Source organism: Thunnus albacares, chromosome 4, assembly GCF_914725855.1.
Source record: "Thunnus albacares chromosome 4, fThuAlb1.1, whole genome shotgun sequence".
NCBI classification, from domain to species: domain Eukaryota; kingdom Metazoa; phylum Chordata; class Actinopteri; order Scombriformes; family Scombridae; genus Thunnus; species Thunnus albacares.
The window spans coordinates 14,918,414-14,942,939 of record NC_058109.1 but is presented as its reverse complement, the minus strand read 5'-3'; the positions used below and the strand labels follow the sequence as shown (position 1 = coordinate 14,942,939).

At 37.2% G+C, this 24,526-nt stretch overlaps 2 protein-coding genes across 2 annotated transcripts in view; both read right to left on the bottom strand.

Annotated features, from left to right (window-relative positions):
• Positions 1-3,021: 3,021 nt before the first annotated feature.
• soat2 (sterol O-acyltransferase 2) lies at positions 3,022-24,414 on the bottom strand. The gene is made up of 17 exons (XM_044350120.1): positions 24,393-24,414; positions 17,696-17,768; positions 15,093-15,226; positions 14,714-14,772; positions 14,401-14,525; positions 14,215-14,268; positions 13,545-13,652; positions 12,402-12,684; positions 10,020-10,095; positions 9,047-9,131; positions 8,587-8,632; positions 8,135-8,264; positions 7,185-7,282; positions 6,214-6,312; positions 5,811-5,946; positions 5,142-5,287; positions 3,022-3,773 (listed from the first exon to the last, which is right to left on the bottom strand). Exons 3-17 carry the CDS (start codon positions 15,169-15,171, stop codon positions 3,717-3,719), a joined length of 1,581 nt encoding a protein of 526 aa, XP_044206055.1. The 5' UTR covers positions 15,172-15,226; positions 17,696-17,768; positions 24,393-24,414; the 3' UTR covers positions 3,022-3,716.
• The window catches only part of kif5ab (kinesin family member 5A, b), a 63,280-nt gene continuing 58,183 nt past the window's right edge, over positions 19,430-24,526 (bottom strand). Inside the window, exons 28-29 of the mRNA XM_044350119.1 lie at positions 24,393-24,505; positions 19,430-23,072 (exon numbers count right to left, since the gene is read on the bottom strand). Of these exons, the coding sequence (XP_044206054.1) occupies positions 24,406-24,505 (100 nt within the window). The 3' untranslated portion in view covers positions 19,430-23,072; positions 24,393-24,405. The remainder of the gene's footprint in view (positions 23,073-24,392; positions 24,506-24,526) is intronic.

Sequence of the window (24,526 nt, the reverse complement as noted above, 5' to 3'; positions counted from 1 at the left end):
CCACTGGAGACAGTTGAGGTATTGCAGTACATTCTGCGGGGAGGAAAATAATCCAATCTGTCTGAAAAAGCGTTCATGTGCTTGTTGAGCATATTTTCCATCTACAATATGAAAACCAAAACATTTCTTGTGGGTGCTGCAGTTTCAGTTTTTCAGAGTTAAAAGCAGCCAAACGGAGGTTTGGATTTCAACTCAAGTTAACTCTCAGCACTTTGTGATGCAGACAATATGTGTGTGTGTGTGTGTGTGTGTGTGTGTGTATAGTTACAGAAAAAGATATACTCACGCAATAAATTTATTTTATGTTCTTCATCCTGGGTTGACAATTGCTTGGTGAAACAACATAGAGGAAGAAAACACCCATATCTTCCAAGACAAAAAACGCCTCAAAAGCTTTACACAGTACAGACACAGATTACAGTCAAGATTACTGCAAAAGCCTGATGATTGCTCATAAATCTTGATGCGTTTTATACTGGCTGCATTACATGCTCAATTAGTATAGTACATGCTGAATTTCATACTTGACAGCTTTGATTTTATCCATTTATTGTGTAATTGATCCATTCATTTATGTCATTTAGATTGCATCACACATTCAGACTCAGTTAACAAAATGAGAATATCTATCTACCATACCACCAAATAGTTTTGACATTAGCAAAGCTAAAATAAAGCTGCACTAATGATGTTCAATATTAAAAAATGGATCAAATGTGTAAAGTGAAAGTAGTCGCTCAAATGACAAACCCACAAAGAATTATTACCCAGCTCTGCAGTTCCCCTCAGCTTCATTTGATTTGATTTCACTTTATTGTCAGATTTCTCTGAAATATGTCTTGCATCACATGGTGTGCCCTGTTTCACATACATAACCAAACACAACATTTAGCTGCACATCAAAACTAACACTACAAACATACTAACAGACTATAAATAAGCAGCTGCAGTGCATTCACTTTCATCACTTGCTTTCACATTCAGTGCTTAGCTTACACATGTACACAGTTAGCCTAAGGAGGAGTAAAAGATTCATTTTATGCATCTATGAAGCATTTTTATGTCTTTCAGCTCATTGTTTTGGTTTTGCAGACGGCAACTCAACTGTTTAGATTCAACCTCACCACTCATATCCACCTTGTTACCAATCACAGGGAAAGAAAGAAAGTAGGCAACTGATTTCATTTTAAAAAAAAAAAAGAAAAAAAAAGATCTGATAAACCAACTGTACACTACCTGACCAGCACCACATGGCAGACAAAGTTAGAAACTAAGTGCTCTTTTCCACCACAGAAACTTAACCACCTGTAACCTTGAGTCTCTAAAGCAGGCAGTGGAAACAAAAGCAGAACCCGGTACAACAGCTGCAAATTCAGTTATGGAAAAACACTTATAACTGGTGAATATAGTGGAGTGTTTAGCAGCTGAAGAGCCAAATTGTGTATTTTCCTCTGAAGTTAGAGGAGACCAAAACAGAGCTAAAAGGAGAGTGAATGTTGGGCTTACATTCAACAGCTGGCCAGAAACATGACTCCAAAAAAAAAAATAAATAAATAAATAAATAAAATCATAATGTCTACTGGATGTATTAATAGACAACTGTTTGATAAAGATGTTTGCTATAACAACTTAATAAGTTGATAACATGACAGTGTAGAGTTTTCAGCTTGTCCTGCTGCCCTAGAGTGGCCCAAAAAAAACCTGTTAATACTGGATAAATGTGAGGGAATTAATCAATGTACAGGGTTTTTAATTTCTGCTAATTTCCTTTCCTCCCCTTTTATTAATGCTTCAGAAATATCCCAGCAGATATCATCTCAAATTGAATCAGTTATATGGAGAAAATTAAGTTGGCTCATTGATGACTGACACTGACAACTGTATCCACCAAAGAAATAATGTATGAGACAGCCCCTTTGATGTACAACTCAAAAGAAAGCTACGAATAAAAAGGATGTCAAACAAACTTTTTAAAAGCATACAGATGAATTCAAACACAACATTTGATCACGCATGTCAAAAGCAGCCGCAAATATATTTCATGTCGCAGTTGACGCTGTCTCTCGCTGTGCCACTCTGAGCTCCTGTGGTATTACAGTATATCAGTTTACAGAGCATTACATCACTAATGCAAACATTGTACCAGTGTTAATCCTCTTCTTCCTGTATGACTTCAGAGGGACGTGGCAGGCAGACAAACACAGGCTTTGTGGTTGACTGATAAGAGGCTGTGCAGCCAGTGGTTGGTTGGTTAGCGTACCTGTCCTCTCCACCAATCCCTGCAAGCTGAATGTCAACCGAGACACGATTAAACATGCAACAAACATTGCAGCCCAGGTGCCCTCACTGTGGCAAAGCCTGTTTTAAGTTGTCACTGATTTGGCTTGTCTTGTGTGAACTGTTTTCTACATCTAACAAAAAATACAATCAAAAACACAACGCTGTTACAAAACAAAAATGAAATCACTCCCCTTTCAGGTTTTGTAACCATGTCTAGCTTTAATATAAATACAGCAAAAATAAAAATGCAATCACACATTTTATTCACGGAGTAATATTTTTTTTTTCTTGAGAGAGTTTCATTACAGCGTTTAAAGATCCCCTCCGGACATGTTTTAAGATGTCCATAAAATACTCTACTTTGAATAATAATTTAAGTCTAAATCCTTAAAATGACATATACTCCTTCTCCCTCATTATAAATACCAGAATGGATGAATATGTAAATAAAAAAATATAATAAAAATAAAAAGTCATTTTCAGTGTACTGGGAGCTTCAAGTTTCCACATCACACTTGTGTAAGTTGAATACCGAACCACGACTGACTCTAAACTAGTCACAAATGTCACAAATCATGCACATCCTTAACTCAGATTTAAGGAGAGCACAGAGAAACTTTCCCCCTTCAGTAGATGAATGTGAAAACAACCTTCTAGTGTCAAACTCTGTAAAAATACATCATTCTGCACAGTGAAGCTCAAACATCCAACTGAAGGAACAAGAAGAAAAACACAATTTGGTTTGAAGGGAACTTTAAATATATTTAATAATTTAAGGAATTACTTTCAGGGACGTAAAGAAATTAAGATTTCTTACAGCTTGTAAAAATATCTATATACATTATACAGTACATATTTTGCCCCCTGCACATTATTTTGCACATGACTTGGAGATCGAGCTAAGAGGCAATTTCCACTACCAGCACCTTTAAAGCTAGCTAATGAATTAATTTATTAACTTATGTTTAACCCATACACACACAGAAATGTAAAAATGACAGATTTTCACAAAAGTTTGCACTTCATAAACAATTTTTATGTCAATAAATGCTCTACATGTTAATTAATGAACAACAATTTACTTACAGTATGATATTCTATCAGCACTTGATAATAAAAAATAAACTGTCCACACAGCCTGATTTATTAAAAACTAGTCAATACTATCAGTACAAATGAAAACCAGTGGTGATCAATTTAGTGACGCAAATATAACATCACACCTAAATAACAACATAAAGCTAAAAGTGACAGTCAGACAATCTTGACCCAAAGCTTCTTTACACACTGAAAATAGAAAACATTATATATTTACATGTCTTTCACGATGTCCTATCCATCATGTTAAGTTCATTGTGACTCCATGTATTTGCATTCTTCCATCCCTTCTTCATTCATCCTTCCAGCTCAGGAAAAAAATTCAGCTTTCAGCAGCTTCATCTCTGGTTGCTGCAGGACCAGGAACGAGGCGTCACCAGCTCCCAGAAACTATTCTGTTAGGAAAGAGTCAGAGTTTGTCTAAATATTCACGTAGCTCTCCTCCTCCTCCTCCTTCTCCTTCTAGTAACATTATCTGCAATCCTTTAATATATAATATCTGTATGATTTAGCATTTAAAAACCATATTTATTATCACATAATAATCTAATTTTACAGATGTCACTACTATTTTTAGATAGTCGTTATCTGTGTTAAGCCATTGTGTGTGTGTGTGAGTGACGCCACTGGCTTTAGAGGATGCCTTAGCTGAGGATACACAGAGATGGAGTAGTTCATAGTAGAATAAGTATGTTAAGTACATCTGTGCCCATCTGTCGTGAAAATCCCTCCCTCACATCTGTGACTTCATCAAAGACTTGGGGTTGGAGGGGGGCTTTTTAAGGGTTAAATACATCTCAGATTTTCTCATAAGTCTGTAAGTTGGGTGTGTGCTGGGTGTGTTATCTCTTTAAGAACACATTTATGCACTTTGTATTTGTATATACATATATGCATGTGTGTCTTGTAGTAACAGATGCTCATGAATGACTGCAGAGAAGAACAGACGACAAAGCCAGGATAATGAAACCGTGATTTGTTCAACAGGCACGCTCATCTGGTTACTGACGTCTGTGTGACGTCCAAGTCGAGTACCAGGGTGGAGTAATTTAGTTAACTCATATATATCTGTGAGTTTTTTCTAGTGTTGTAGTCTAGTCTCAGTCAATGTCAGATGTATTTCAAGTTTATTCACCTGCTAGCTTCAAACAGAGGTCAAAGTACTGTCTACTGATGTAGTGTAGTGTACTAACAGACACTGAAATGTTTGCAGCTTCATTTGAAATCCACAACAAACAGTCACATGGTGTCTATGTGTACATATCTGTAGCTCTGTCTATTTAAAGGAAAGGTTTCTGATGTTTTTTTTAGTAATGCACAACTTCACAGATAGCCTCATCACTCGATTCTGATGCATCTCTTCAATGGATTTAAACACAGTGCAGTCCAGTGGGACAGTTGTTTAGACTTTCAAACAGCCTGATAAATCTCTCAGAGGAAGAATCCCACAGTAAATTTAATATATTTTTTCATATATAATGATGAAAGAAGTGTAAAAAATCTCACTTTCTGAATGATTGCCCAATTGGATCGTGTGCAAGGCCATTATGTTTCTAAAATTTAAAGCTTTTGACAAGGTTGTGATCTGATTCTATATTAAATAATATGAAACAGCTTTTTAAAAAGGTAGATAAAAAGTAAACCTATTTTTTAGAGCAGAAACAGCATCACATAAAGATACTAATTTAATCAGCACAGGACTATTGCATTGCTCCTTGTGGCCTTTTCACTACCTGCAGAATACATGTTGGTGGAGTACATACCCCTGTCCGAGGACATTGTATCTGCGCGTACCACTCCTGGCAGTACAGACACACCTGGACGCCTTGACCGAGGAAGAGACACGCCCACATGATGACATTGAACACGGGGCTCTGCCGCTTGTCGTTCATGGTAAAGTTGAACACCACTAAGAGAGGACGACATGAGGGAATGTTGTTGATTTCAGTTTTTAGGGTATTTGTAGTTAAACAGTAACACTCTTAGTAAGGGACAGGGACAAACACTGAAAGCACAAAAAGTACAGAAGAACACATTCTGGCAAATGGCAACTTTGAGTTGCAGAGGACAAGGACACAATGCACAAGTTTCTTTAAATATAATGAGAGCACTCCTCTGAAAAGAGCTACAGAATGTCTGTTAGAGTGAATAATTACAGATTTTAACTATGAAGGCTTGAAGGCAGAGTCAAGGAAGTGAAAGGGGAGATTTACATATTTTTAACAAGCTATGAACATGCAGTTCAGAAGGACTGTTCAGAATTCAGCAACTGTAATGATGCACTGTGGGCACTAAATATTTTCTTTCTTGTTTTTTTTATAATTTATTTTTCTCTTTTTTATCTTTTCACATAATCATAACAACCATGTCAGAGCACAGAATGGCAATCATTCTGTGAAAATTGCTCCCTGAATAATGAGTACATCCCTCACCTCCAAAGATTGCAAAGAGGACAAACATGACGGGATAGAAGAAGCCGAAGCCCATGGCCAAGGCGTACTCATGGACGACAGCAGAGACGATGAACACCGAGAGCATGGCAGCTGTTCGGAATTTCCTTTTCGACAGCTGCAGGGATCAGAGATCGAACAGAGAGAGAGAGAGAGGGCTTGACTCACAGTTCAGGGGTCAGGCTGGTTCAGAGGAGAATTTGTGTCACTAGAATTACAGGATGGATGTTAAGACAACTATACACACATGTGACTCCCTGCTTTGCAGATAAAGACATAACCCACTAGGCTATAACATTAACATTTTGTTTATTGTTATTATTTATTTGTTAACTGTTTGTCTATTTAATATAGGTTTGCTGTACTGTAATGACACTCTGCTCACCCAGAGGAAGTCTCTGTATCCGTAGTAATAAAGCCAGTCATGAACCACCACGTTCCAGGTACGATAATAGTTTGCAAAAGATGTAGAGTTCCACCAGTCCTGAAAAAAAAGAGGATAACTCAGTTAATGTGTGTGTGGATCAAAATAAAAACTGAAGAGAGCGATCACAATTTTGGGGCCTGAATTCATTTATACAGTTAGTTATTTTTAAACTACAAAAGACTAAAACAAGACCACACATTGTTAGTGTATAGATTAAACAGATGAGATACACCATAAATTGTATTATTATTTGTTTATACAAGCTAAGGTAACTGGCTCTAATGCACGGACATGAGAGTGGTATCAATGCTTGGATTTCCCAAAATGTCGACCTTTTCCTTTAAACACACTATTCAAACAAAGGTGATCCATCTGTACATAGCTTTAAGATTTGGCCAAGAGACAACAGTTGAAAATGAGCTTTTTGGCTAACACTGGCACATTTACAGTAATGCTGATCTACGTGTATTGCAAAAGAATTCAAAAATAGTTCTGTACAGCGGACATTGTTTGACTTTTGGTTCACGCACAGCAGCATTACACACAATACAGTGGAAGATGCATTTTTAATTCAGAACAACTTTCAGCTTTTTTTTAACGCTTAAATAAACCAGCCAATTAGACATATGCATGCATCTTGCGCACCCTTAGTCATGGCAGAAGGTCACATGAGCACAGAACTAGAGGGGAAGTGGCAAACATTGAGGGCACACAGGGATTTTCAGACACTGTCTAAGTCAGGGTTTAGTCTCAAGAATGAATCGTACCAGTAGTATTTGATGATGGAAAAGTTGAACTATTTTGGGACCATCAAGCCACCCTGCTGTAATTTCACTTGACATTAATCATAAATTCCCCATCTGGTAAAGTAAGTATATTTGAAAATAATGATTCACATGGGAGGTGATGCCATGCAAAACCAGTCATACCTTGTAGAACATCCTGTCAGCAAAACGCAGCAGCTCCCCAAAGAGGTTGAGCCAGCAGTGCAGGAAGGCAAAGAAACACAACAGAAGGAGCATTATACCTGAGAAAGCCACACACACACACAGAGGGAGAGAGAGAGGAAAGAGGGGTTATGAGAAACAATTTGATTCTGGGCATTTGTCCCAGCTTTCTCTTAAGAATTGTAAGTTGACACTGATGCTCTTATATCAGCACTTACTAAAAAAGCTATTCACTTAAAGAGAGTAATAAACATGCCAGTGTTTGAATACCTAATCTAATTGCATAATAGCATCTTTTAATCTTATCACTGATTTAAAACACTGGGGACTGTTTCCATTTGTATTAAAAGTAATACATTAACCAGCGCTGACTCACACAGATGAGAGATAATAGAGATTGTAAGCAGAAGTTACAGTACTATGTTGCAGTCATGGGTTTACTTTAGTTTATATGTTTGCTTTACATCTGACTTCCTTCTATTATTGCCTGAAAAATCCTCCAAAAACAGGCTCCATGTGGCATGTGCAACTATGTACTGTAGTTGTCTGTGTGTGTGTGTGTGTGTGTGTGTGTGTGTGTGTGTGTGTGTGTGTGTGTGTGTGTGTGTGTGCGTGCGCATGTCTTCCTATCTTTCAGAGAACCAGTTTCATTTGAAAAGCAGCAGTGAGGACATTTCCGTGTTGTGAGGACATTGTCGGCGGTCCTCACAACTTCAAAGGACAATTTGAGGGTTAAGACTCGGTTTTAAGGTTAAGGTCAGAATTGGGTTTAGGTTCAGTTTGGGGTAAGGGTTAGGTTTAGGCATTTAGTTGTGATGGTTAGGGTTAGGGTAAGGGGCTAGGGAATGCATTATGTCAATGAGTGTCCTCACAAGGATATAAAGACAAACGTGTATGTGTACAATTCATGCTTTTTGGCTGATAGAAAGTACCTGGTAATATTGAGTTGAACACAGCTAGAACCATAGTCCGTTTACTAAAAGGCTGGTTGGTCTCAGATTTGAAGAGGGGCACACAAAGGCGCACCAGGATGAAGTAGCCATAAAACAGGCAGCCCAAGATCTGCAAATGAAACATAACAATGTTTTTAAAAAGGTTATGACACCCTAGAATAAGGAAAAAACAATATAGATCCTGCTTGTGAATCAGCACTAGATATATGAAGATAGTGATCGACAGTATGATGTCAAAGATTAAAGCTTTAAAGCACTTGCTATTAAGCACACTGTGACACAAGCACAATCTTTTCTAGGTCAGTAACCCCACAAAGGAATGCTTAGCTCATCATATTATGTATTCTAATTAAAAGGTGATTAAATGTGTAAGTGAAAGTAAAAACATCTTAACACGAAATACTTAAATTGTACACAGAGTTTCGTCTCACCTTGCCAAGAGTAACACCAACATACTTCCATCTTATGTGGGTATTCCTGCAAAGAACAGACAGGATGCAACTATGTCAGAAATGCATACTGTAGTACTGTACATAGCGTCTATTGTGTGTCCTTTTCTTCATATCCATATAGAAATTAGGGATCCAGATCCCGTCTCCATCTCACTCTAACTTGAACACAAGTACCATTAATTTAATCTCTCATCAGAGGATGTTTTTCAGGGTCCGTCGTCTAATGTACATTTTCATTTGTCATTCTGATGGGTATTGAAGCAGCAATTAATGAGAAATCCCAACAACTACTTAGCTTCAAGTTGATGTACCAAGAGTTTACGGTACAAAGATAAATGTGACAGCCATTTGTCATTTGTACTTGCATCATTTCACTAATTATAAGAGCAGAAACAGGATGAGTAAATGGGATCGAGGGAAACGGGACAATGTGTCTTACCGGGGATATGATTCCCTGTAGATAAGAGTTGGACAGAAAAGGAAATAGAGATAACTGGAGAATGTTGGGAACCTGGGATTTTCTCCTGAAAGACAAAGAAAAAAAAAATCACAACAATTTATTAGTAAGTGTGACCATCAAACTCAAAGGGTCCAGTTTTGAGGCCTTAAACCTGGTGATGACGGAGCTTTTATAAGTCACAGGTTTCTTGGATGATTTGTTTTAAAATTTTTTAAAGGTCTGCGACTCCAACAAGCTTCTTGTTTCATTATGTGACATAATAGCAGCTATTTAACATTTCCACTTGTGATTTCTAAAGCTTCATTGAGCTTTAATGTGGGAACCTGTTAACAAATAGCTGTCTTTAACATTAAACTAGTGGGCTTATTATGGAATCATTAAGCCATTATGTGAAATTGTCTGCGTAAGAGCCTCTAATCTCTTTTGCTAAATTATTTTCTGTATTTCAGTCAAGCTTTAGCATCTTACCAACACTAAAGACATTTAAATATGGTAAAAGAGTGCTGTTCTGTGGAAATGTCTTAAACAAGGTGCTTATTTTCTGTCTGTCTGCCGCGCAGACATCTCTATAGACACTTCTATCAGTTTTACTGTTTTGTTCAAGACTATTTCATTTTCTCCTGGAGGTATTTCACTGCACATTGTCAGTATTAAAGTTTATTACCATGAGTTTTCACAGTCAAAGGTTCTGGAGAGACATTAGTTTCCTAACATTATCTCCCACTAACAGACTGTTACAATCCTCTCACCTCATGGGGACGTGCATACTTGAGGTTATCTATTGTATGCAGGGTTATTCATTGTTAGTTTTTACATCAGCATGAATCATAATGCGGTAACCCACTGAGATCTGTTATCGTCATTTTTCTCCAATGTCCGGGAGCGGCACTGTGAGTAATGATACTGCCTGAGGAATAAACACACCTGACATCAAAACAAATCAATACAATACCTTCCTTTGGTGTATTCTTCATAATAACAGGGGCAGTTTCTCTTATGAATGAGTAGCTCTTCATCAGGAATCGAATCTGAAGAAAATTAATATCTGCAGTTATTATGTGAAGTGAGACATGATGTATCAGTAATAATAGTTTCTACGTTGTCTCTCTATTACATGAATAGGCAAGATTTCTGAAGCGAAACATTTTTATGGCCTCAATCTCTGGTCTCTACACATAAACCCAATGATAGATGATTTATGTGAATTAGTTAGAAGATAACTTCTGTAATTAATCAGGAGGAAGTACAACTAAAGGGAACTGTATGACATGACAGCTGGAGAATTGGTTTATCTTTTTCTTTTAAAGCAATTCAATGAATTTAACACATTTATATTTCATTTGTGCATCAACATGTATATCAGACAGTGTTTAGATGGGATGGACAGCCTCAGAGTTACAAATAGACTGACTGGACCCGGGTCAGATGAGGATCAGGACCGGGTTTCCCAAGAGCATCTAAGCACTGAGATTATCTCACTCCATCGAATGGAGCTCAAATGATATAAGACGGTTTTGGGAGACTGAGGCCAGTGTAATAAAGAGGATGAGGAGGTATTACAGCGTGGGTCCATGATGTACAACCGTTGGCTACACTGAGACCTGCTGCCTCTTTGATGGCTTTCCAGTTGGAAAGCTCCCATCTCTGCTTTCCTTATTACAATGTTCCTGCTGAGAGCAATGAATGGCTGCATTTATAATTTGGATTACCAATAAATATAATGTTATCTATAGAGCGGGGTGTTTTTTTCTGCGCAGGTCGTTTCTAATAAGGATTTTTATGCTTGGGTTTTATTCTGTCTGTTTGATTTTATGCTCAGCAGCAGTTCACATTGTAATAAAAATCACATTAATCATTCTGCAGGAGTTATTGAAATAAATGTATTGAAAAGAGGGAAGCTGCTGGAACTGCAAGAAGTACATCTCTACTTGTGTGAAAAATGGAGTTTTGAATGACAAATTGTGAAGCGTATTTAACTGCTATTCCTATTTGATCACAAATGTTGCTCTACATCAACTGTCTCACTCTTGCTCAGTATCATTGACTTAATGCATCAACTCACATTCATATTCATTCATATAAAAGTACTAGGCTGCTTTTATAAACTGTCACTTCTCACATTTACTCTGCTGATTCCATATGCTTACTCTGCTTGCTGTCTCGTCTTTCATGACCCTAACCTCCTAGCTTGATATTGTTGTCTAAGCTAAGCTATAATGTTCATGTACGTATAGTGTTTTAACAACTATCTCTGACTCTGCACTGTTATGTTTCAAAAGGGGATTAGTTTTTCCAGCAGAATTGTTGTTGATGCTTAGATTCATTAAGAGTTTTCTCAAAGAGCCTTTTCCGCTAATTCTAACTGTATGAATATGAAAATTCTTTCTGAAATTATTAATTAGTGTGTCCACAACAGCTGCAACAAGTATATAGGCTACAATACATAGAGTAATGATGCACACTGTGATTTGTTTGATGCATCTAAATAACACATCTCATCTTTATTATGAAAGCAGACTGAGACTCAGGAGTTTTCAAATTTAAGTTTGCGTTCTCTGTGTTCTTTGTAGTCAGCATAAGTGCCAGCAATACTTTGTCTCCCCAAGTGGTGTTGCTAAAGGATTAGGAGGTGCTGACAGTATACACGACTGTCATAAAAACCCTTCAGCTTCTTCAGCTTATTAAGAGGCTCATAAATAGCAAGGGTGAACTAGTTTTGATGTTCAGTTGTTATGTTTAGTTTAGTTATAATTTCCAGCTATTTTAGCTTCGTTGTGCTATGCATGCACATGTCCTCTACTCTGTTACATTTTATTATGTTCACTGATATTATGTTGTACATACACAGGTGACATGTTTATTAGTGGATTAGATGTCAATTGATACTGGATTTTTGAGGCCAATATTGATATTTGAAAGTTTAAACGATATATGAACCAATATTTGTTTATTTTAATATCAATATTTATTCTTTTTTAATAGAAACACATGATGTAAAAATTGTCTTTGATAAGAATCACTCTAATTTGGGTATTAAATAATTGTAACTAAGATACAGTATCTACTTACTGGGACACTTTTCATAAAGACAATACTGTTAATAAATGACTAAAAACAAATTTGGGCAATTCTGTACTGGAATTTGTTGTTACTTATTAAATCCTGATGCGTTATATCTGTGATATGTGACAAAGTTTTTGCACCAAGTTTTTAATAAATGAAGAAGTACAAATCTTGTGAGAAACTCATAATTCAATTGCTACTTGAAATTTACCTATGAACCCAACAAAAGTTTCACTATGTATATTCTTGAAACACACACACAAACACTCACCTGCTCCAATATAACAATAAACCGTGAGGCTGGCGGCAGCTGGTGGTGTACGACCACATAGATGGGGAACAATCCCAGCACGCAAGTCTGTATGGCAGACAGCACTAGACCTGTCCCCAGGGACAGCCCCAACTTGGAAGGGAAGCTGTGGTACAAAGGCCCCCAAAACACCAGAGTGTAGTAGGGAACCAGCAGGGTGTAGGCAAACATAAGCATCCACACCCAGGTGACTGTCCCCAGTTTCCCAAAGGCGAAGAAGAGCAGGTCAAACTCCAAGACCAACCTGAGATTTAGGAACAAAATTAAAGTGGTCAGCTAGCTGAAAAAAAGAACATAACATAAAGTTCATACAATGAATCATTGCATAAAGACAAGTCATTATTAAGAAATTAAAAATAGATGATTTTAGTTTAGAAAATCAAAAAACTGAGTGGAAGCCAGTGGGCAGTTACTGTATGTGTATAAAACCTAGCCATTTTGTTCTGTACGAGCTGAAAAAGGCACTTTGGATGAATATTTTAAACAAAATCATATTGAAGCATGAATGACTTTGATAAATGTGCAGGAATACTGAAGTGCATTGAGTTTTGCTCCCATTAATTTCTCCCATCTGAAAAGATACCTCTGGTGATAATAATGATAGATTTAAATACCCTCTCATTGCTGCATGTCAAAGGATTTGTTTAAAATTCATCAAGGCCAATTGCAAGTGCTATTATTTTTTTTCATTGATTTACCCATCAATGTTAACTGAGGGCAGATGTATCGAATAATTTGCACACAGTGGAAATGCCCACTGGCATTTGTTCCAGTGAGAAACGTAAGAATTAAACTTAGAAGCCTGCATCTGCAAACAGCTACCAAATCATTACTGTGCTGCCCAAAGCAACAGCAGAAATACTCAGAGGGATTGATTGCTCTATCTTTCTCCTGCCAGATGAGCAGAGAGGCAGGGAGGGATGGAGAAATGGAGGGACACAATAAGGTTTAGCTGGAGAAAAGAAAGATAAGAAGTAAGAAGTTTTTTTAAGGCTTCAGGGTAGCTGAGTTTCTATTAGACATGGTTCAGGGTCGTAGAGTTTGAGATGTGTCATTGCTGTAAACATACACGCCTCCACAAGGAAATGCACACGTCTCACAAACCTGCCCTGGTCAATGTAATCGACAGCCAGCGTGCTCAGGCAGAAGATGAGGAGTACGGCGATGAACATGTGGTAGATAGTCCTGATGTGGCTGATCTCAAACAGTTCACTGATGAAGAGGACGAAAACACAGAGACAGGATTAGAAAATAGTGTCATAAAAAGCAGCTCTATGTTGTATTTATGTGCTTATCTGTTGTGCTGTGTTCATACTGAAGGTTTATTGAGCTATTTATATTGTATGACCTGTTTCCGTATGAAGCGATACAAATACATGTGGCCTCATAAACACTGATCTTTGTAATACTGTAGACTGTCAATCTTTAACATGCTGCATAACTTTTCTTCAATATATCATACATTCTTACTCAAGTATTCCCAGCTATCTTGCACTCATCAGGATAATATATGAGGCAGTTTCTTAGGTGACTTAACAAAATAAATATCTATTATAATAATAAAATAATAATACACAACATACAAGCATGGTTCAGTCTAAATTATGGCTAAAATATACCCGGTGAAGGCATGATAAATACAAATTTTTGGAAATGGCACATTGGAGTATATTGGTTGAATGTTGATGGACTTGTACAAACGTTCACACTGGTCTGCACCTCACTGTGCGTGTTGTCAAACTCAGAAAACAGACTGTCAGTCTATCATACTTACTCCAGCAGTGATGCCCTGTCCATAAACACTTTTCCATCATCCATCCTTTGAGATCTAAATCAAGATATGCAGAATAAAAAGACATAAACACAGACATCTTTTACAGCAGTAAATGACAAGACAAATACATCCACTAAACCAGTAAGCAAGGTGGAAAGAAAAAAGTTCTCCTCCTCTGCTCCTCACCTAGATGAAGGTTTTTTTGTCGACTTTCCATTAACTGTTGGCTGGATTTGGGTGAAAGTCAGAGCATTGTCTAGAATATCATTGAGCTGATCCTGGACCTGCTCCATGATCTTCACCTTCGCTCTCTACAGGAAGACACATGCAGAGAATCATTTTAATTTTCTCAACTTCTAGTTTTTTCATTCACTGCACTTTCTATGTACATGTAGCTTCCCATATTTTGCACACTTTTCTCTTTTCAAATGAGTACGACAGAAGAGCGGCAACATTAATGAGGGATTGTTGGCCAAGATACTGGCTGAAAGTGGGTTACCTGTGCATGTTTCTGCCACTGTTTCAGATCTTCTTCCTGTGCGTTATTATGACTACCAACTGCAGAGAGAACATATTTGCCTGAATTAGTCATCAGTCAGTACACTGTACACATGGTACCTGAGACAGAATATTCAGTGCAAAACTAGGGAGGAAAGAAGGAGAAATAAATAATGGAATGGAAGTAATAAATAAATAGAAATCCAACATTCTGCACATTTTTCTTTGAATAACTTCATATGAATGAATGAATGAATTATTACACAAACAAAAAATACAACAAAATATGCATCTACTTCCAAAAAACAATACAACACAATAACACAACATAGAATATTTTCTATGTATGGGGAAGTATATAAATATATTATTGTGCATACCATGACTAGAGATCTCATCTGATGTATGGGCCTTGACGTTTCTGTGCCACACTCCATTAGGTGGCTCTGCAGCTGTCATGGTTACCACTGGTCCTGGCCACAACACTTAGGACTATAACACAGGGTGAAGGATCCTGTGGATTTCATAGTTGCAAGTTAGTCTTACACACACTGTTGCTTCCCTGAGGATAAATGATGGAAATTTAAAAATAAGAGCTCTGAATTTGTTGTTATGTGTTGGTAGAGTAAAGATGTGAGACCCTACAAGCACTAGTAGAGCCCTTTGAAGAAGAATTAGGATCCACACATGGCTCAGTTTCAATTCTTAATCTGAGGTAAATCCATATTAGATCATTTAGAGCAGAAATCAGTTGCTGCACTGCACTTTGTGAACTGAAACACCCCAATAACTGATGTCAAATCAGATGTGACATCAGTTATTGGACAGTTATTGTGACATCACTGATGTGAATAGCTGTAGCTTATTCTTTGTTGAAGTTTGACGATGTAGCACTGAGGATCTTATCTAACTATAAATTTAGAGATTAAATTAGGTCACGCGCCCATTGCTGGCAGGTTGCCTCATACTAAAAGGAATTAATATTCATGATAAGCCTCAGTTCCAAGGAGGTGAGGCTCCTCATGTGAATCCCAACCTGAAGAAGTGTATAAACTCTTGGTCTGATTGCAGGAACATATAGGTCAGGGGTTTTGAACGGTGGTTACCTACAATGCTTTTCCATAGCAACAGTGTTATCCCCAGTCACTGCAGCTTAGTCTAAACAATGTAAACAAATGATAAATGATAAACTAGCTACAGATAACATACGCAGAAGACTGAGGGAGCGATTGTGTTAAATAGACTTCCAGGGAGGGGTGAAAGACAACGAGTGACCTCATTTTCTAATCCATGCAGTTTGATCGCTCCTCAGGAGAAATGTCAATAGCAGATAGGCTTTGCACAGATGAATGAAGATAGATTATACATTATGTGGCAGCGGCTCATGTGATGGCAGAGAAAGAGATGTAGACAAAATGCTTTGTTTTTGAGCAGATTAACTCTTATGCAACACATCTTTGTAAAGTAATTTTTAGGGTAAATTGAGGGTGAGTGATCATGTTTGGTCATGTTGAAGTTATTGGCTGGTCCTCCTTTTTTTCCACTTCCAGCATGTTTAACTTTCCTCTCATTCGCTTAAATGTAAGAGTTGATGAATGTGTAGTTGCTGTTTGTAATAGGAATCATACTCAATCAACTAAATTTACGAACATCAAATAATTTGCACCAATTTTTTAAACTTTTCAACAACATTTAGACTTTTCAAGATTGTTTATTAGTTTATTATTGCATCCGTCTTACGGGAACTGTCAGAAAAACACAATGTTTGTGACATCAGCCACATGGTTTTGAAACTTGGATTTAGGTTTATGGCTCATCACCATCTTTGCCAGTCAATGGGCCCAGAAAATCCAAGTGTGGACAAAGAAAAGGATGCGTTTATTGAACTGAGTGGAAGCGATTGTAATAACATTTTTATGACATTTGTTATACTACATCTTAAGGCATGTCTGCATTTTGGCCTTTTCATTTAGTTTGTACTGACCTTAGCAGGAACTTATTCATGAGAACCCTTGAACTCAGTAATTCAATCCACGCTCTCAAAAAAAAGCTATTTTGAATTAAAGGTTACAAGGTCTACACATTTGAAGATTTTCATTTTTGATCAATTTTCATCCATCAACAGCAGAAACTGTGACATATTGCCCAGTGCCAAGGTCTTCTTAGATATTCAGAGTTAAAAATATGAACATTAAGCATTCTTGCAGTGTATTAGACTCTGATCAGTACATTCAACTGATAGCTTCATGGCATCTTTTTCTTAAAAAGTTACCTCCAAACCACAGCTTGTGAAATGTATCATCATTAAAATGAATGTTGATGATGTCTAGGATTAGTATTTCAGATGATGCTGTCCTAATCAGACGTGATCACAGCTGTCAATGAGAAATATCAGTCAGCTTGAGCTAAACTGATGTTTGAATGATGAACACATCTTCAAGATTTGTGGTATTTGGGAAATAAAACCGACCATTTGTGGTCATATTTCAAAACAAACCTTTCAGTTTACCCCCTGGTATGTTTTTGTTGTTGGGTGATTAAGTCAGAGGAATTACTGTTAAGTCAATATTTTATTGTGTTATTGTATGCTGTTCACAAAACTGCTTAACTTTCCTTCAGAACAAATACTTTAAAAGTGATCATAAAATCAGAATACCGAAAACCTAGTCATGACCTATATCTTATCATTACTGATGTATGACTATGCCACTTTTATTTTATTGCTTTGTGACTCATTTTGCTGTCTTCATTTACAGAACAAACTCAGAAATTTTAGTAAGAACTTTCAGCAGTCACACTGTTTTCATTCTATTCTGTATTTTCTGATGTTTTTAAAAGTACAACTTGTTCAAAACTGTAGATATTACGAACTAAAGAACTGTAAAATTGTGAATCATAAAAGTGGCTGATGCCAGACACAGGTTTGTCAGGTGGACCTGACATTCAAAATAAATATTAGTCATTCCGTCAGCTTTGTACTCACAAGGTCTTCTATCCTTGGGTTCAGTCAGCGGTCCACTGGGTGAGAGGCTCTGTTTCAACTGATGCTTCCCCACCTAGAGAGAGTTACTGGAGTGAGTTTAAATAAGTCTGTGTCACAGTTCTTGTGAGCTGTGTCCTCTCCTTTTCTCAGCTACTATTTTGCACTTTGCCCTCTTGGCTGCTGGCTCTGGGCAGGCCAAGTCATCTGCTATCCAACCCCATTGCACCTCCTCCGCTGGATGTGTGAGGTCATGCAGCAGAGCAATAAAATCTGATCTATTCACTGGGATTCACAGAGGCTGTTATTGCAAAATACATGTACCATATCTTATCATTGATTTTTATGTACTTTATATTTTGGCATAGCTGAACAAGACTGAGAGTCTACAGCCATGCTAGGAGTTCTGTGAGACTGTATTTAGGAAAAGTGGTGCTCTGAGCTCAATGCTAACATCAGCACTTTAACATGAACTTTAATTGCTAATTAGTACTTAACATACAAGTACAGCTGAGGCTGATGGGAATATCAGATATTACTATTCATCTTGAGGTAGACATGGATGTCTGCACCAAATTTCATGGTAATCCGCTCATTAGTTTTTGAGACATTTCAACCAAAACCACACATGTCAAGCTCAAGGTTGCACTAGAGGAAAACCCAGAGATCACCAAAGTCAGTAGAATTCATCTTCAGACCATGAAGACCGTATGTACCAAATATCATAGCAATCCATCTGATAGCTGTTGAAATATTTCAGTCTGGACCAAAGTAGTGGCCTGATGAATAGTGCCATCCACAGAACCACACAAAAATATCTTTTTAGCTGTAACAAAATACCTCTGGGTATGTCTGAGGGTCATCATTTGGATTAAAATATTTCTGGAAGTACTAAGTTGAAGGCAAATTCGTGACTAAAAACAGCAAATCCAGCTTAACACTTCAAAATATACTTTATGCAAATGAATGAATAATACAAACATTTTCTCTGTTCTCTCAGTGAAAATAAACATCAACTTGTAAATTTTGTTATTTGTGGACATGATCATGTCTGAAAGCTTAAGTTTATGATTTCAGGCTAATTAGAAAATAATAAATGAAAGCACTTACCCTAGTTCATTACAGCAATGTGTGGATCTCACAAAGCTACAGCTAAAACAAGTACAAGATGACCAGTCACGCATTTTGTAATGAAACTGAGCGAACAGAATGACGGCAAAGGTCATTTACTCTGTGACTACTGCCTTAAAATGATGTGATTGATTTACGAAATCAAAGCCACAGCAGACAGTGGAGCAACAAGGGTAAACAAGTCCACCTCTTGGGAGCACTAACCCTTCTGGGTCCTGGATTACTCTACTAATCAATTTGTTTTGGTTGAATGTCACTGTCTAACTGTGCCTCTTTGAGCCGATGCGTTTTTTCCTCTTTTTCGCAATAATTTGAAGCATGTACACATTAGTATCATCATGGAAGGACACAAAAAATGTCTCCATGAAACGTTCCAGCACAGATGAGAGTTTATCCTTCCTATACATAAAAACTAAACACTTAAAATATTCTTTCTATAGACTAAATCAAGAGTAACAGTAACACTATGAAGCCTAGCGTTTTTATCTGTCTTATTTATTTTTTAGATGCTAAAAAATGGTAACAAATAAGTGGAAAAACTGTTTAATGTGTCTTTTTAAAATGCTAAACATCTCAGAGTAGCAAAGTAATGACCAGACAGTGCAATTATGGTATGTATCATCTTTATTGAAAGGAGTTTTCATGAGATAACAGTACTGTTTCTCAGCAGCTACAGAAGAAAGTACTGCATGCACTAAATCACACGCTATAAACAAACCGACCAACGCACAGATGTACAAACAAACACAGACATTTTTGCCTCTGTCTTTTTTTCACCACTTTACCATTCTTGTCATGTTCTATTTCTGCATATTTAGGCTACAGTATCACATATTATTTACTTTGCCAGAATATTTTCAGATCGGTTACAGTTACTGTAAGACAAACAGACCAATAAATAAATTCTACACTCATCCAAACGTTTAAACTTCAGACAGCTCTGTATACAACCATAGTGCATGTCAGGAGAATTGTTGTTTTCTTATTGGTTTTCATTGATTAACATCAGGTTGAAAAAGAAAAAAGAGGCCATTCACATTCAACTCAAGGTTTCTATAGGTTGTGTAAACACACCTCAGAGATAATGTAAGGTTTTGAAGTTCATGACATTTTTTTACCCTTTGGAGAAAGTCAAACTGAACAATTGTAGTATTAGATACTTAATGGAAAGACTTATAAAGAGGAACAAAGAGGGAAAATAATGTGATAAAGTGCTCCATGCATTTGTAATAAGCCTCAATATAAAAAGAAGAGAGGGTCGCAAAATGTCAACCCAGATAAAGAGACAGCTCCTGTTCTCCACACACACACACACACACACACGCACACACATACAGTACACACACATTCACACATAGAGTACAGTCCCTCCACTGTCAACCTTGACTCTCTCATCCTGACTGGCTGATCAGGGGGTCAATAAAGAGAGTGCGGCGGGAGAGACTGACCATCAGTGTGTCAGTAGTCAGTCAATCAACTTATCTGCTCAGATAACTCAGACTGCACTCAAGTAATACAGTATAATGTAATATAACTGTATTTGGGGGTCAAAGGTCAAACACCTGACTGGTTGATGAGGTGCCATATCTGAGGGTGTGTGTGTGTGTGTGTCAGAGGATAAGACGGGATAAGACAGCTCTTGATAACCTACAGTAACCGGAGGTTCAAGCCTGCAACAGAGCTCATATGGGCTATTATAGAGCAGGATCCTCTTGAAATGACTCACTACATCAGGGCTTTGGTTTCAATCTGAGGTGGTTCAACATAGAACCGTAGGATTAGTCACCTTTTCTATACAAATTCATTTTGGAGCAGCAGCTGCACACACATTCGCATTTTCATTCAGTGACAAAACAGTGGAAATCTGAAATCTTTAGCATCCTGCGACGTAAGAAACAATGTCAACATTGTATATCTACAGTACACATCAAAACAAATGCTTCACATTCAACAACCGCTATAGATTAAGAACAAATAGCAAATAAATAATTTTCAAATAAAGCAAATGATAAATAATGCATATATTTATTTCAAACTAGAACTAGCAGTATAAAAATAGTTGCTACACATTTTTTTTCTTTTTTTTCACTCTGCCATGCTTTAGGATGACATGATTATCTCACAGAAGATCCCTGACAGCCAGTTTTTGTAGGGATAAATAACAGGTTCAAAAGTCTCTTTACTATGCCACACTCAGCCTGTTCAAAATAATCACCAATCATGTATTTTTGACGTTGCTTGTGGTACAGATGAAGTTGCTTTTCAGACTACACAGCCAGTGCTGTGTATCAGAAGTCAGACATGCCGTGCCGACTGATGTTAACCGCAGAATATTGAAGTATTTTATTTTAAACAATGCTGTTAGAAACTTCCTCATTTAGCACTATGGTTCCTCCTGTGCTTGGTGAGATAGTACCACTATCAGAACAAGCGGAAGAGTCTAGATTTACAAGGTTTTTTTTATGAAAACTGTGATCTAAAACTTGCTAGAGACAGCAATATGGATGTAGGGGATATTTGGTTCCTTTCAATCTAATAAGTGAAAAACATTGTAATATGGAATCTAGGCATCTGAAATATATCTTCTAAGGTTACCAAAATACAAAACTGTTGAAGATTCTTGAGGAGTAATATTATGTATATATAAACTTTTTGTTTCATTAATTCGTGTAAAAAAAAAGGTCAGATGTGAGAAATTGTCTATAATTAAGGCTTGGCCAATTTTCAACTGCTGCAGGTGTGTGTATGTGTATCGTAGATTCAGTAGTGTGTGTTCTGTGAGTGTTTAACTACGTGGCAACACTAGTCTACATGTCACAAAGAATTACTGACTATTGTTACTATGACAACTGGGACTATTTCTAAAAACATTCATATTGTAATTGTAATATATTGTAACTTTTTTGGGGGGAGGCTGCAAGATAAACATTCATAAATTAGTAATATTTCTTTGAGTTTGGATTGAAACTGGCAAACGTTTCAAAACCCACTTTAATGAATAAGTCTGGTGATATTCTATTGTTCTTACTACCAAGTATTGTCTATGTTTTTTGTGACACACATAGCTTATATTACTCTGTGCTATAAAGCTCCATTGTTGTTAAAAACACATCAATGAGTCACATCATTGCACAGACACTGTAATTTATTTTGAGTCAACCCCACAAACACTGTCCTAGTGTCACATATACATAATCAATAAAACAACTAATGCATATTTATCTGCGGCTGAAAATACTGTAGTTCCCAACGAATGCACTGTGTACTCCTGTTTGAGATGCATTTATGAAAAACTACAGTGTCCAGCATTTTTCAGAAATTACTGAGCATTTATTTAAAAAAATGAAACTATTTGTGGTCCATTTTAAAAGATTTATGTCTTCAGTATGACAGAATAGGCCTGGAGCTTAGAGGCTGTGGAAGTCTGAAAGTAATAAGAAACACACTAACACATTGTTGGTTTTTGTCTTTCTTCTTTTAGGATTTGTTGACAATAAGAAAAAAAAAACAGAATATCACCAGCCTTATTCTTTAAATACAACTCATTTTTAAGGGTGAATTTCCCATTTACACTAACTTACAGTGAAATGAAACATTTCATGATAATGTTGCCTCACTAGATCTCTTCCTCTTTCATTTATTTTCCATTTAATTAAACCCGAGGCAAGAAAATCTGAAGCCCAATATCAAAAATCAACATGCACAGTCAAAAGTATAAGTGGTAGTGAAGTAAGCTTGAGGCTTGCACTGTTTTCATGTTGTTAACACAGTTTAACTTGGAGATTTGACCCATATTTATGTTTAATAATAATAATAATGAGAAGCTGACTGTTGGATGTACTTCTTTTCTGTGCACTGTTATTCCCTCACTGAGACAAACAGCACTCTCTAGTGGTCACCTACAGCACTGCACCTTCTCTTCCCCCACCTTTCTATTTGTGGTCCCTTTGTATTCAAAGTCAGGGGGAAGGAGGTGCAGCAAGGTGCCAGTTGAGGCATTTGAGATGCATTGCTTGTCATGGTTCCTACTGATACGGACATACACCCCACATCATAGCACAGGAAGGAGAGGGGATTGAAGAGGAGCGAGCAGGGGCAGGAGGAGGGACAGAGAGGAGGAGGAGGAGGAGGAGGTGGGGACACAGAAGAGATAGAGGTTTGTTTACAGCAGGTGAGGATGGGACAGGAAGGGGGGGACAGTGATCAGCTGCATGCAGATTTACAGAGGAGGCCTCGGAAAAACGTCTGCCTGGAGAGAGAGAGAGAGAGAGAGAGAGAGAGAGAGAAAGATACAGAAACAGAAGATAAGAGCGACAGTCAAATACATTTGAGAGAGGGATGGCAGAAAAGAAGAGACAGCAGCCAGTGAGTCATGCTAACACTGCCAGGAGGAACACATCACAAGTCATTTTATTCCTGGTGTCTTTACTGAGAGTTAGCGTGTTTGTGAACTGCACCGAGCACTCTGGGGCCAAATTTAGACTTCATAGAATGTAAAATTCACAAGCACTGTTCAAACCTTATATTTGCTCTGCACAAAACTTTATACCACTTTATAGAGCGTGAAAATTTACATTAAACTTTTATATTTTATCATATTGCACTTATAATTCTGTGTGCAGTTCGGGTTGAGTGGTGTACTGCCAGCACATTACTTTACCTAAAGACAAAATGATCAGTGTTTGAATTTTACAGCACTAGTTTTGCAAATTAAGTCTGACGTTTCAAAATGAGGTCAACTCAGTCAGTTGTGATTAACTTGACTACAGAAATAAGGCAACTGAGTGAAAACATGTCAGTGCAAAAGTAGTGAGATGAAATAAAACCCAGAAGTGGAGATAATTTAATTCTGCCTTCTCATATGGGTATTTTCCAGAGCAATATTTTTTTTTTAAATTGTATAATCTTTAACCCTGGGCTGGGATTTATGAAGTAATTCTCCAAAAAAAAAGAGTGCTGATCTGAGACAGATGCTGTTTGTGTCTCACAGTACACTCAGTGACTGGAGATATTTTTAGCATCAGAGGCCCCAGAAAAGGAAAAAAAATCAGTCTGTCACAGCTTGCGTGTTGCAAATTTGGATAACATGATTTACATTCACAGGTGGAAGACGTCATCAGCCAACTGAATATGAATTATTTTTGACTAAGTTTTAATGTGATCATTGGCATTTAATGTTGCCATTCAAAGCTAGATATTCAAACCATATATGAAGCATAAAACACTTTTGAAAATATCAACTATAATGAAAACCTACAATTAGCGGCTGATAGGACGGACATATGCTCATGTTGCTTTTAGGCTTTAAGTTTTCTTTAGAGTAGAATGCGTAGGTAATATTATATATTATATATGATATATTCAGTGTTTTTTTCAGATGTTATTTCCAAACTATTATGATTAGATTCAATAGGGTTAAGCTTTGATTGTTAATCGGTTAATCGTACAGCTGTAAGTTTAATTACTATTTTATAACCTGTGTTTCATGTAGCTGTGTTCTGTAGCAAATACATCAGAAAGTCATTTAAAAGTTGCTCTTGTTGGTTCAATAGTTATTCTGCGTTCTTACCTGCTCAGGTCTATTAGCTGGCTGAGGCCTCCGGCTGCAGACTGTAGAGTTTGGCTGAGTCCTGAAAGTGACAGACGTCACTTCTGGACACAGAATTGACATTCAGACACATGCTACCCAACACACCAGAAACA

Excerpts from the sequence above, each read along its gene's own strand:
- soat2 (XM_044350120.1), bottom strand. The coding sequence starts at position 15,171 with ATGACAGCTGCAGAGCCACCTAATGGAGTGTGGCACAGAAACGTCAAG. Across the intron at positions 14,526-14,713 it reads AGTGGCAGAAACATGCACAG|AGAGCGAAGGTGAAGATCAT; the intron begins GTAACCCACTTT and ends GTCTTCCTGTAG. Across the intron at positions 8,633-9,046 it reads TACAGGGAATCATATCCCCG|GAATACCCACATAAGATGGA; the intron begins GTAAGACACATT and ends TGTTCTTTGCAG.